Source organism: Apis florea, unplaced genomic scaffold (assembly GCF_048593485.1).
Source record: "Apis florea isolate Af1SG1 unplaced genomic scaffold, ASM4859348v1 contig_3081_pilon, whole genome shotgun sequence".
Lineage (NCBI taxonomy): Eukaryota > Metazoa > Arthropoda > Insecta > Hymenoptera > Apidae > Apis > Apis florea.
Window position 1 is genome coordinate 1,517,362 of NW_028256703.1, and position 12,890 is coordinate 1,530,251.

Below are 12,890 nucleotides of genomic sequence, written 5' to 3' on the forward strand. Positions count from 1 at the left end.
TTTGTTTCTGAGTTTCATTTGCGGCACTCTGAAGATGGCGCTGATTTCAATATTTTTAACCTATCTCCGTCCTTTTCCTACTATTTTCTTTCCTTGTCTATTCTTGCTCTGTAAATTTGTGCGCTCTAGATATGCTTCGTCAATATTTAATAACTAATTTTATTGCTTCTTTGCCTAAATTAATAATTAAATATTTAAACAATCGTTATATAATTACAATATGGGTATTCATCGATCATTGTACTATAATTATCGTTCGTATTACTTCATGATATATTAATTTAAAATAACAAAGTTGATATTAAATCAAGTTTTCGTATTCTTAACATTTAATTTATAATGTGATGTATGATTTAAGTTTCTTTTCAATTGATACTGTAAAAAATAGTACAATATAATGAGTTTAGTAATGGACATCCTGTGACAAACTAAAAGAAATGTTACGATCGTAACAACTGATAACATTCTTTAGTTTGATTTATTACTGCGTTAATTGTGCGAAGAATAATGTACAATTCATGACTGCACAAAGAACATGGTAATGGAACTCAATAAAATTGACTCTACGTTATTACGTTATATAATTACGTGAATAAAATATTATATTTATTATAAATGTTAATAATAACAGAAAATTTAAAAAATTTTTTAATTAAAATTTAATAAGAATATTTTTCAAATATCGTAATATTAATAATATCGATCGTTTTATATTTAAATTAAGTTAGATTTGATTTCTTTTTAGATTATTCTTTAATTCTAATTTTTCTTCAATTTTTTCTATAATTTCTTCGTTCAGTGAGATCGATGAACTTAAATTTAATAAATAAAATTTCATCATGCATGAACGTTAAAAAAAAAAAAGAATCTTTCTCAGGTAATCATAATTAAAATTAACCAGTTTCCGGCAGATACAACTGGTTCGTGATTCACTTTCACTTTAACATTTTCAATCCTTTAACTATTGTCGAAGGTCACATAGGATTGTCATTATTTTTATAAATTTTTGCATATTTCTATTAATTAAATTATATCTTATTACCAATGAAATTATAAACGTTATAAGTTAATCGAAAAAAATTTCTTTCTTCAAGTCGAGAATAAGAAAAATGGAACGCATGAATCATGTTAATTTAAAAAGTATATAGTAAATATGCATTATACATATTACAATGAACTCGCGATAATATTATAGTATTGAAAAAAAAGTTATAATTGAAAAGAATTTCTTCTATTATTTCGACCATTATAATTAAATTTTCTTCTTTTTAGCAATTACGTGTATTATCGTAATAAACTTACAAAAAAAAAAAAGAAAAAAAAATACATCAAAAAGGAGAAAGTGCAGGATTTTTAAATCATCGTGACAAATAATTCCAGTAAAAAAATTCCAAGTATAAAATTCATTTATTTCTACTTCCTTCTTTTTCCAGTATTTCCATATTCAACTATAGCAGCTGCCGTAATTTATATATTTATCCTTGATGCAATCGAACAAGATTCGTTAAGGACATTCATTCAGTTCATGGATTTCCTGTTTGAAATAACTCTGTTTTATCAAGATCATTCTCTTTCATCTTATTACAATGTTCATTCAATAATTTTAACTTTTCCAACATTATTAAATTATTAACAGCCAACAGTCTCAATTATTATAATAATTAATTTTTCCAATAATTAAAAAAATCTTTTTAAGCGTTTCAAGAACAGTTTCTTGATTCACTCGTTTATAATGACGTCAAGAGACGTTCAAGGTCCCTGTTTTTTTTTTCTTTTTTTTTTTTAAACATTTCCTGTAACAAGCATATATGCAGCAGAACGAGCGAATTAACGAAGAAGGAAAATTTATATCATTATCCATTAAAGAATAAATCCTAATAAATCCTAATAAACGTCAATAAATAAATTTTCTAAAGTTATGCATGAATATTCATCGATTCGATTGTCATTAATTCATTTTAACAAATTAATAAATTACGCTCCATCAATTTTCAGATATCAGAACAATCACGAAAATGGCAAAAGTATCAAAAGTGGAAATGTAGAATATAATCGTTGATTAATTTTTGAAGAAAATTGACAAAGCAAAAAAAAAAAAAAAAAAAAAAGGAAAAAAATGTAAAAATAACGAATTCGAGGATAAATCGAGACGTTACGATTCCTGGTAAAATTTCGGCAAGGAGAGAGGTGCACGAGGGAAGGGATAAGAGGCGCATACAGGTGGATACATGGGGGGAAGATGGGGAACCGCGCGTTTCCCCCATTCCTATCAAATTTAAGCTCACGATCCCCTACTTCAATTACTTTCCTGTCAAACGTGGCGCAGCTGATCGCAACTCAGTGTAGTTTGATCCTCGGGAAGGTGGTGTACCTGTCGCGATCGTTGCTATAGATGTCACAGTGTTATAAGTTGGAGATACTCCGCGCGTTTCACGTCGTCGAAACTCATTCCCAGCCACCAGATCGGATATCCGGTTTTCCTCCAAAGCGACGCGCCACGACATTACCGGTCGATCTATCAGGATGAACAAGGTATCTTTTCTTTTCTTTTTTCTTTTTTTTTTTTTCTAATTAAAAAATTTTATCCATGACAATAGCATTGTTATAGTGTAAGCTATGGATCCATCGAGGCAATGAAGAACGGCAATGAAAGATTTCTAAATTCAATTTATCCTTTTGTTTTGCTTTCGATCAATCTGACAGGATGAATAAGACATTTTTCGTAATTAAGAATTTTATTCAATGGAAGATAATATGTTAACTCGCGACGATGGATTCTTCGACGTAACGAAGAATGACTGTTGAAAAATTTTGATCAAGTTTATTTTTCATCATTTTTTATTAAACATTTATTGAAATATTGGAATGTTTAGTATTAAGTTTCGATCAAATTTTGATAACAATTTGAAACGGAAATATGATATGATGAAATCGTGTGGATCTAACTAAGTTGTTGTATATAATCGGATGAAGAAAATCTCTGAGGTTTTACGTAGATTGTGAACCTTCCGTTGATTAACAACAACTTTGATTAAAAGAGTTAACATAAAAAATGTATTTATATCGGTAATATGGAAACAAAAACGTTGTATAAAAATTCTTTTTTAAAAAAAACTATATACGAGATTGAAAGAATGAGAAAATCAACATATAAATAAGACAAAATAATGAAAACGAAAATGAGTGAATAAAATAACGTGGGAAAATATTGCATATAATATCTTCATTGTTGATTCGTATTTAAAATAACGAGTGATTTATAGATAATTTATAAGTTCAAAAAGTATTTATTAGAAAATTATAATATTTCTATGATTCAAGGTCTAGAAATTATATTCTTGTTTCAAAATTGAAGGATAATTTAATAATTTTGTAAAAAAAAATCCATGATAATTAAATTCATCAAGGTACTACTTTTTTTAACAAAAAAAGAAAAAAAAAACTTGATCCTCCACTTGATCTTGAAAGATCAATAGTCTATTTAATTGTTCCAGATCATCGATCATCATCTTTTTAGATCGTCATTTAACTTCGTTTGTCAAGGCGATATTCGAACTTTAATTTCAAGATATTATTAATGTTGGAATGTTATCAATAATTTTATCGAATTTTGATAATTTTCATAATTTTCATAATTTTTCGAATCTCCATCCGTCGTTTCCCTTGACTTCTCGTTCCATTTTGAAATAAATCTTAAATACACGATTCTACCATGAAACTATGAAACATTTGATAAAATTTAATAAAAAGATTTATTACAATACGACTGATATTTATAAAAAAAAAATCTTTAGCAGATTCGAGACAAAAAGTTCCAGTAACTCGCGGTTTGGAGATGAACAAGATGTAGTTGATGACGTAGTCATTTAAGAATTATTATGATTCAAAAAAAACGATCGATTTAATTGGTTTTCCTTTTCAGTCAGGTTCCTGGTAGTCAAGAAGATTTCATCGATTGAAAATTTAATTGCTCAAATAAATTAACTAAATTTCGAATTTTTTCTTTTATTGAGAAATATTTGAAAGAAATAATAATCGTTCGAATTGAACGATAAAGGAAAAATGAATTTCGTCTAATTTCCTTTTTAAACGTGTTCAAAAGTATTTTACAAAAGAATAATATTTTTGATCTTATTTTGATATGGAAAATTAATAATTTATCCTATAAAAAGAAAAATTTCTCAATCTCGAACGTAACGTTGTTCTCTCGAGTCTACTATAAAATTTTTTATCAAATGTTAAACAGGATTAATACGATTCTAGTGTTTATTTTATGACAGTTGTTTGTTTACGAGTTTGTTTACAATAAAAACACGTGACTAAAAAGATATTGAGTCAAGACTCCTGCCAATCAAATCTTAAAATTTAGATAAAAATATTTTTATGGATATAAAAATTTCTCGCTATCCTCGCTATTTATACGAAACTTCTTATTTAATTCTACGCAAAATATTTCTAGAGGGGGGAGAGGAGGGATAAATATGAAAGCAAAACACAATTGCTTTCGTGATGTTGTAATGTTACGCACAAAAAGATGTAAATGGATCGTGAAAGTTTTCTTTGTTACTTTCTTCTCTCTCGACGAGATTTCTTTTCCTTCTGCTAATATTTCGTGATAAATGTTAAATAATAATTAAGAAATCTCTCAACTCTGAAACGTTGAACACAATTATAATTATATTTAACATCAATTAACGTGATTAATCTTTTTCTACTGAAAACTGGGTTACTAGATTTTTCCGAGACGATGACGACGCTTAAACATAAAAATAATCTTATCTATGTCACGATTGCATGTATTTTAAAAATGCAAACTCAAAATTAATAAACATTAAATTTTATTTCAGAAAGTTAGTTAACAAAGTAAAATAAAATAATGTACGGAGTAGAGAAAAATTATATATTTCGATCCCGTTAAATATTGAAATTTAGAAAAACAAAACATCAGAGATTTACATCAAATTTTCTATTTAATTATTAATTCGAAATTCTCCCGCAATCGCTGTTATAAATAGATCTTGAGCAATAGTTAGGTTAGAAATCAGATCGCCATATTGGATTGCAATGGATTAAGATACGCCGGTCTCTATTCTATATATTTCATCGTTAAATAGACCATACATAACTCGTACGCAATGATGGCATCGCGTGATTACATTATTTCGATTTATGTTTTCACGGATGCCTTGGAAACTATTTGAAATATCGCACGACGCGAAATGACAAATCATTTACAACCATGTTTCGAACGTGCGTATTGATGATTAAGCAGTGTACATATATCGACAAGTATGCAGCTTCGACACAATTATGTTTATCGCTAATATCATGGTATCGCGTGGATACAATACTCGTGGTACAACAATTATGCGATACAATTCGTTCTTTTTCGAAAATGAAAAAAGAAAAGAAAAAAATTTCAATATCGTCTTTAAATAGTGATATATATATATTTATTTATTTATTTACAACAGAGATATTTATAGGATTATGTATCATAATGAAGTGAATGAACTTTGAAGAAAAGATTATTTTATAATACGATATTATATTTATTAAAAATTTTCAAAGATAAGATTGAACGAATATGGGTAATAAGAATTTATTTTAATTAAAGAAAAAAAATATTATTAAACAAATTATATATTCGCGACAAAAGGTTATTTTAATCTATGCATAACGAGTAATTTGTAATTTCTAGCATCGCGTGTAGAGTTTCAATCCGTGGAAAGTGTCCTTGAGAGGTAGCAAATAGGAATGCGAAGATTAGTTATTTTATGTCATGGTTCTCTCTGGCTAAAGCCACGGTAAAAGGCAATTTTGTTAAAGATTTTTCATTGATCCAGAGTGTGATGTAGAATACTTCGTCTACTTCTAAAAATTTTATTATAAATTTTGATAAATTAAAGAATAATTATCACGTACGAAAGAAATGGATAAAGTACATCGCGTATACGTGAATGTATTTAATGTATTGAGTAATCATTTGCATACTTTTTCTATGACATTTCCATTGCTATCTTCGCATATCGTAAATATTTGAAATATTTTTAATTTTATTTTATTTTAATTATATTATAGCACGATGAACTTATGTATAACGAAAGTGACATGTAAACGCGTGACTAATTGTTTTAAGAATCAAAATTATAACAATTTTTTCGTAGCAAGGACGACAAAACGTTGCCTTCATCGGGGACAATGGCCAGGAAACGAGTGATTTTCAACATCATCCAACGACAAACATTGACGAAAAGGTAAATTAACGTCATCCAAAGTAACGATCCATGAAGGAAGTCAGAAAATTTTTTTTTTATTCTAGTATCCGGACAAATCGTTCAACCTCGATTATGGGATCCAAGACGATCGCAAGTTACCACTTTCTTTGTCTCTCTCGGAGGAAACGGTGAGTTTATCAAAATTTTTCAAAAAAGTTTCTTTTTTTATTTTTCCTTTTTTAATTTTTTCCTCTTCAATTTTGTTCCAGGTTGTCTCCGAGAACGAAGACAGAGCTACCTGGGGCAATGGATTAGAATTCTTGATGTCGTGCATAGCCATGTCCATAGGTCTTGGCAACGTTTGGCGATTTCCATTCACTGCCTATGAAAATGGCGGTGGAGTGTTTCTAATACCTTACATCATCGTCCTTTTCCTCGTTGGGAAACCGTTTTATTATCTGGAGATGATCATAGGCCAATTCTGCAGCAGATCTTCGGTGAAAATTTGGTCGGCAGGTATGATGCAACGCAAATTAAACGATGATATTTACATATCTTTAACGAATCCAATCGTTCGATTAATTTTACTATCAATTTTATTAACACTTAAACATTGAATCGAGCACCATTGTAATAATGGTTTGGATTGACTATAAATTGTTTTGAAAGAAGAAAAACAATTGAAAGGAATAAAGCTAATATTCGGTTTATCACTATAACGAGTAACATTTCATTATATTTCTTCATATTACATGCATTCTTCAAATTTTCTCTTAATGACGAAAGATGACGCAAGGATTTCGAGCAGGAAGTTGCGAGATTGAGGACCGGTTTTCGCAACTTAAAGCAAACCGATGTATGTAACAGGTTTAAATTATAGTTTACGTCCCGTAAATCATTGTTGTTTTGACCCGAGTATATAATGGGTCTAATAGTTTTCCATCCAGTGTAGTTTAATCGGCAAAGAAAAGAAAAGAAAAGAATTTAATTTCAAGTATGAAAGAAGTAATAATAAATAAATATTCGCCAATCGTTTAATTTAATCAATTCATTTAATAAGTCGTTTGTCTCAGCACCCGGACTTCGAGGAGTTGGCTGGGCACAAATGTTCTCCACGATAGCTGTAGGAACTTATTACTGTTCCCTTATGTCGATAACTCTTTACTATCTCATTGGAAGTTTCCAATCTCAGCTTCCTTGGTCCACGTGTCTGAAAGAATGGGGAGATTCTTGCATCGATTCGGCAGGATCTTATAACATCAGCCAGAAAAACGGTACCGAGTTGATAACTTCCGCTGAGCTTTACTTTAGGTAAAAGTTTTTCTTAGTATTCTCGAACATTACATCTAAAAGATTATATCGTTAAAATCTAATTTCTGTGAACGTAATTGTTGAAACAATTGTTGAAATGTTTAAAAAAATTCGAAGAAATCTCCAACAATCCAAGCAAAATTTTTCAAAAATTCTGCGACATCTCCAGTATTCGAAATTAAAGAAATTAAAAGGATTCGTAAATTGAATTGCAAAGAAAAAGAAAAAAATTGAAAAAATTTGAACCAAAATTAAAATTAACACTGATATTGAGTCACTCTTTTTTTTTTTTTTTTTTTTTTTTTTTTAGAAAATCGGTATTGAAAGAAAAGCAGAGCATCGATGACGGCATCGGTTTGCCAGACTGGAAGCTGACGTTATGCCTGTTACTCGCGTGGGGCTGCATATTCGCCGTGCTGGCACGTGGAATGAAGAGCTCAGGGAAAGCGTCCTATTTCCTCGCGATCTTTCCTTACATCATAATGATAAGTTTGTTGGTCAGAGCGGTAACCCTGGACGGTGCCGTAAACGGGATCATTTTCTTCATCAAACCCGACTGGGACAAGTTGTTCGATGCCCACGTGTGGTACGCGGCTGTTACGCAGTGTTTCTTTTCACTGTCGGTCTGCTTCGGTGGTGTCGTCATGTATTCCTCGTACAATAACTTCAGACACAATATATACAGGTTATTTGGAATTACTCTTCTTTAGAATAATAGAAAATAATATTTTTTCCTTTTAATTTATGGCGAGTGAGAATGTTTATGCAAAATCAAATCATCGTTTTTGATTTGAACGAGATTATAACTATAGAGTTAATGTAATATTTCTTAGAATATCTTAATACTGGACACGATGTGTTTAGCAAATTAGTTGAGATTTATTCTTTTTTGTAGAAAATTATATTTCAATGTTTGTAAATTGATATTATATGTAAAATCAAATTTATATATATATATATTTGATTAATTTTTTATTTTTTAATTTATGGGAGTGAGAATTTTTTGCTCAATGTTACGTGAATGTGATTATAGAGATTTATATTTATGAGATTTGATTCATTTTTTTTAAATGAATCAATAAAATGTCTTACATCACATTTTGCATTTTGCAAATTTATATTTTTCATAAACGATCTAGATCTATAAGAGATTGATTATATTTTAGGATGCATAAGATTTTATAGATTATACATATATTACATTTTACGCCATTTGTTCCAGAGACGTCATAGTTGTGACCACGTTGGACACGTTCACCAGTTTAATGGCCGGTTTCACCATTTTTGGTATCCTTGGAAATTTAGCTCACGAACTGGGCACCGAGGACATCAGTAACGTTGTCCGCGGTGGAACCGGTCTTGCTTTCGTCTCTTATCCAGATGCTATTGCGAAGTTTACTGTACTACCGCAGGTAAGGAATCTAGTACGCGTTTAATTGCCTTGTAGCCACTTCTACACAATTTTTCTTATACGATAAAATATACATGGTTTTGAAGAGGTGAGAGAATTTATTGCAGAAATCGATTTACGATTGATTTTTCGCAAATCATCTCTTTATTCGATTTCTATTACTTTTTATCGTGTTAAATATTTTTAGTTAAGTTCTTTTGGAAGATAATTTATTTCAACTTGTTGCAAACAATTTTCAATCGATCATCTATCATTTTTCCTCCAACTTTTATTACATTTAATTAAAATAAAAATTTTAAACAATCTTTATATCTATTTTTACATTCTTCTTCGCTCCATATTTATCTACTTATGTTTATTTTTCGTTCAATTTTCAGTTTTTCTCCGTTCTCTTCTTCTTAATGCTGTACGTCCTCGGCATAGGAAGCGCCATCGCTCTTGCAGGTTCCCTCATCACAATTATCAGGGATCAGTTTCCAAATTTGAAACACATCTACGTCGTGCTCGGCACGGTTACCTTTGGATTTTGCGCTGGAATTATTTACTGCACACCTGTAAGTCAAAATCATAGAGAAAGGAATAAATACAATGAAACATTTGTAATCGATGAATTTTTTTTTTTTTTTTTTTTTTTTCATTTTAGGGTGGTCAGTTCATGCTGGAATTGGTCGATTACTACGCGGCATCTTTCGTGGTGTTCATCCTGGCCACTCTAGAGATAACTGGTATCTTTTGGATTTATGGGTTAGAAAATTTCTTGGATGATGTGGAATACATGTTGAAGAGAAGGCCATCAGCCTATTGGAGGTTCTGTTGGGGTGTGATTACTCCACTTTTGCTGGCTGTGATCCTAGTTTATACCTTAATCAGTTTGACACCCTTGACATACAGTGGTATCTCGTACCCTGACAGTGCACATGGTGCGTATTTATTTGTTCTACGTTGCTAATCATTATTCCTCTTTTAATTAAAAATGATCTTTTTCTCTTAAAAATTTTTAAATTTTTAATTTTATTCCCGCCGTAATTTACAGCTGCTGGATGGACCATTTGCGCATTTGGTATTCTACAAGTACCATTTTGGATGATCTACGCCATAATGTCGAAAAGAAATTTATCCTCGCTCGAGGTACGTTCCATTATTCAATCTTTTGAAAAGAAAAGCAGAAATAATAAATAGAGAAAAAAGAAACGCAGAATGACAATAAATAATTTCTATCAGTTGAAGAATAATAATAATTCGAACGAAATTTCACAGATGATCAAGTCAGCCTTCGTACCATCCGCGGACTGGGGACCGAAAAACTCGAAAGAACTGGCCTCTTGGCGCGAATTCAAAGAGATGAGAAGAAAGATTCGAGAGAAACGACAATGTTCGAAATTTAAGCAATTTGTTTACGTAATACTCTGCTGGGAGGACAAATTGTGACTTCGTTCGTTGTATTTATTCACATTCGTTTATAGGAATCCTTTTCGATTCTGAATCTTGCCGTCCTAGAAGTAATCTATGCCTGCGTAGTTTCTCGCCATAATCACGTTCATTCTACGCAAAATTGCTAGACTGAAAAATTATTATGTAAAAAAAAAAAAAAAAAATAGACGAGTTTCGAGTCTTCCATAGATTTAGTTATGGACCCATCAGTATTATTGGATATTTGATATTTTTTTATTTATATTTTCTTAAGTGCTCTTCTTTTTTTTTTTTTTTTTTTTTGGTTAGTTTAATTGTAATAAGTACTAATTGAAATAAGTAGAAGTGGATTGATAGAATGTCAAAAATAATAGGTAAATGTTTGTGAGTTACATTTTAATTTTCACAATCCTTGATATATCTACGTACAATTTAAACAATGTACAAGATCCAGTGTTTGTCATTTTCGAAAGAAATAATTTTTTCGTTTTATTGTACAAAATTATACATTTAGAAAAGGAAGAAACTGAAAGATTAAATTTATTCATCTGTGACTCGCTGTCTTCTATTCAAACAAACGCAATTTTATTTATTAATCTATTAATAACAATAATCTATTAATGAATGTTTAAAGTGTTTAGAATTTATTACTTATTGTTGAACAATAGTCGTAGTTTCATTTTTTTTTTACTTTTGTAATGATAATAGTTGTTACATAATAGAACAGTTTTTACTTTAACCTTTGAAATTTCTTGAAATAATCCTCGATTATTACTATTCGTTTATTAAGATTCAATCGTCGAAAAATTCTTTTTCTTCTTCTTCTTCTTCCTCCTCTCTTTCTTCTTTTACTTCTTCCTTTTTCTCTCTCAATATGGCTTCTTCCTTTATTTTTTTTTTTTGAAAGTATAATATAATTAGCGAATAATTAATTAATTATTAATAAACAAGATTTTAATAATCATTGCAATAACAGATTTTTAAAAATATATACGTCGAACGATTTTTATAAAAGTAAAAGTATCGCGCATTGCACTCACTCGTAATCTTATTCTCTCCCTTTCGATCATCAAGTCCAGTTTCATTTCCTTTTCTTTTTTCTCCTTTTCCTCGCAGATCTGAAATTTAATTATGAAATGAAATTACTCTTCAAATAATTATTTTATTCATCTCTTAATTGCATTTATTTAAAATATATTTACAAATAATAAATCAAACAAATTTAAGGAAGAAAATTTATAAGTATTAATACGAGATCAAGAGATCAAAGAAAAAAAAAAAAAAAAAAAGAAGAAGGATTATATCTCGAAAATTTTAAATATATTTAACTTTATAATTTAACAGCCAATAACCGAGATATTCGACAGGATCTAAAGGTTTTTTCATAACGATCTCGCCAAGAGCTTGTGTCAAAGGCTTGCTGATTAGATATTTTAAATAAACACTGTCCGACAACAAACATTCCGTAGAAGAGGATGTCAATGAATCGAGCGAATCGGTATCTAATGTTTCCATCTCCAATTCCCACAATTTTTTTAATTCCGCTATTTCCTCATTATCGAAACCCATACCGCGTAGAAGCCTAGACAAAATTTCTTTTTCTCTCTCTCTTTCTCTTCACTTAGAACAAAAGTTTATAAATAAATACGATTTAATATGATTTGATCGCAGATTAAATCGTTCGATTTTTCCAAATCCAATACCAATTGTTCCTTTCACCTGTGAAATTCCTCATTGAAACCAATTTTTAAGAAAATATTAATGAAACTCCGGCTCATCGATCTATCCTGCAAAAATTTCTTGATCTCTTCCCGGGGAATTATTTTTTCTTCCGGTGTCTCTTGGCCGCAATGCGTAAATTCTTCCTTCGGTTTGTCGATGTCATTTTCTTCCCGTTTGCCCAACATTTTTTCAATCTCGTTCTCACCAATCCCTAAATTTTTCAATACTTCCTTCGTTTGTTCGTCAACTTCATCGTACTTTCTCTTTTTTAATTTTTCCAAATCGATATCGCTCAAACCGTATTCGTAGAAAATTTGCTCGAGCTAATCGAGTTATTAACGTTATTTTATCTCGTTCGTAAACTGTAAAAAAAATCGTAATACCTCGTCAATTTTCGGTATCTTCTCTTCTTCATTTAATCTCGATGATGATCTCTCCTACGAGGTTATAATTCTCTTTCACAATCTGTCTAATTTCTCATCGCCAACTTCGTTACGAATTCGTTCGTCTCGAATTACTCTCTGTATCTGATCGATCCAACTTTCGAAGTGTAGATTAAAAGAATCACAACTGTAAATTTTCTTAATTATTATTCCAATCCGGAGAATCGAAATATCTCCTCTCTCGAAATTGTTAATTTTTCGCAGTTTTTCATCTTTTCGACGAAACACGATCCGCGAATATCATTGTTTGTACATTCGTTCGTATTTAATAAATTGGAATACGATTTTTTTCGCTTAAAAAAAAAAAAAAATAAGATTTAACATTTTTCAAATTCAAATCGCGTTCGCGTCCATGCCAAACGAAAAATCTGTATG

The 12,890-nt window shown here is 30.1% G+C and overlaps 2 protein-coding genes across 4 annotated transcripts; one reads left to right on the forward strand and one right to left on the reverse strand.

Annotated features, from left to right (window-relative positions):
- Positions 1-2,302: 2,302 nt before the first annotated feature.
- On the forward strand, positions 2,303-11,089 carry LOC100870807 (sodium-dependent nutrient amino acid transporter 1). 3 transcript variants are annotated; one of them, XM_086909201.1, is made up of 11 exons: positions 2,303-2,532; positions 6,168-6,257; positions 6,323-6,406; positions 6,488-6,734; positions 7,292-7,529; positions 7,840-8,214; positions 8,752-8,941; positions 9,318-9,494; positions 9,584-9,860; positions 9,974-10,068; positions 10,198-11,089. In XM_086909201.1, the coding sequence occupies exons 1-11, from the start codon at positions 2,524-2,526 to the stop codon at positions 10,366-10,368; spliced, it is 1,953 nt and encodes a 650-aa protein (XP_086765327.1). In that variant the 5' UTR covers positions 2,303-2,523; the 3' UTR covers positions 10,369-11,089. The 3 variants fall into 3 exon arrangements, with proteins under 3 accessions (XP_086765327.1, XP_086765328.1, XP_086765330.1); XM_086909202.1 differs by lacking the exon at positions 2,303-2,532 and adding an exon at positions 7,005-7,074 and having other exon boundaries at positions 6,172-6,257; XM_086909204.1 differs by lacking the exons at positions 2,303-2,532; positions 6,168-6,257; positions 6,323-6,406; positions 6,488-6,734 and adding an exon at positions 6,873-7,074.
- On the reverse strand, positions 10,972-12,714 carry LOC147657510 (uncharacterized). Its single transcript, XM_086909205.1, has 5 exons — positions 12,456-12,714; positions 12,070-12,395; positions 11,680-11,932; positions 11,391-11,468; positions 10,972-11,235 (listed from the first exon to the last, which is right to left on the reverse strand). Exons 2-5 carry the CDS (start codon positions 12,255-12,257, stop codon positions 11,143-11,145), a joined length of 612 nt encoding a protein of 203 aa, XP_086765331.1. The 5' UTR covers positions 12,258-12,395; positions 12,456-12,714; the 3' UTR covers positions 10,972-11,142.
- Positions 12,715-12,890: the final 176 nt, after the last annotated feature.

Coding starts and splice junctions, on each gene's coding strand:
- LOC147657510 (XM_086909205.1), bottom strand. CDS start 12,257: ATGTTGGGCAAACGGGAAGAAAATGACATCGACAAACCGAAGGAAGAA. Junction 11,469..11,679: donor ATTGGCTGTTAAATTATAAA/GTTAAATATATT, acceptor ATTAAATTTCAG/ATCTGCGAGGAAAAGGAGAA. Junction 11,236..11,390: donor GGGAGAGAATAAGATTACGA/GTGAGTGCAATG, acceptor AAAAAAATAAAG/GAAGAAGCCATATTGAGAGA.
- LOC100870807 (XM_086909201.1), top strand. Junction 6,258..6,322: donor CGACAAACATTGACGAAAAG/GTAAATTAACGT, acceptor TTTTTATTCTAG/TATCCGGACAAATCGTTCAA. Junction 6,407..6,487: donor TGTCTCTCTCGGAGGAAACG/GTGAGTTTATCA, acceptor ATTTTGTTCCAG/GTTGTCTCCGAGAACGAAGA.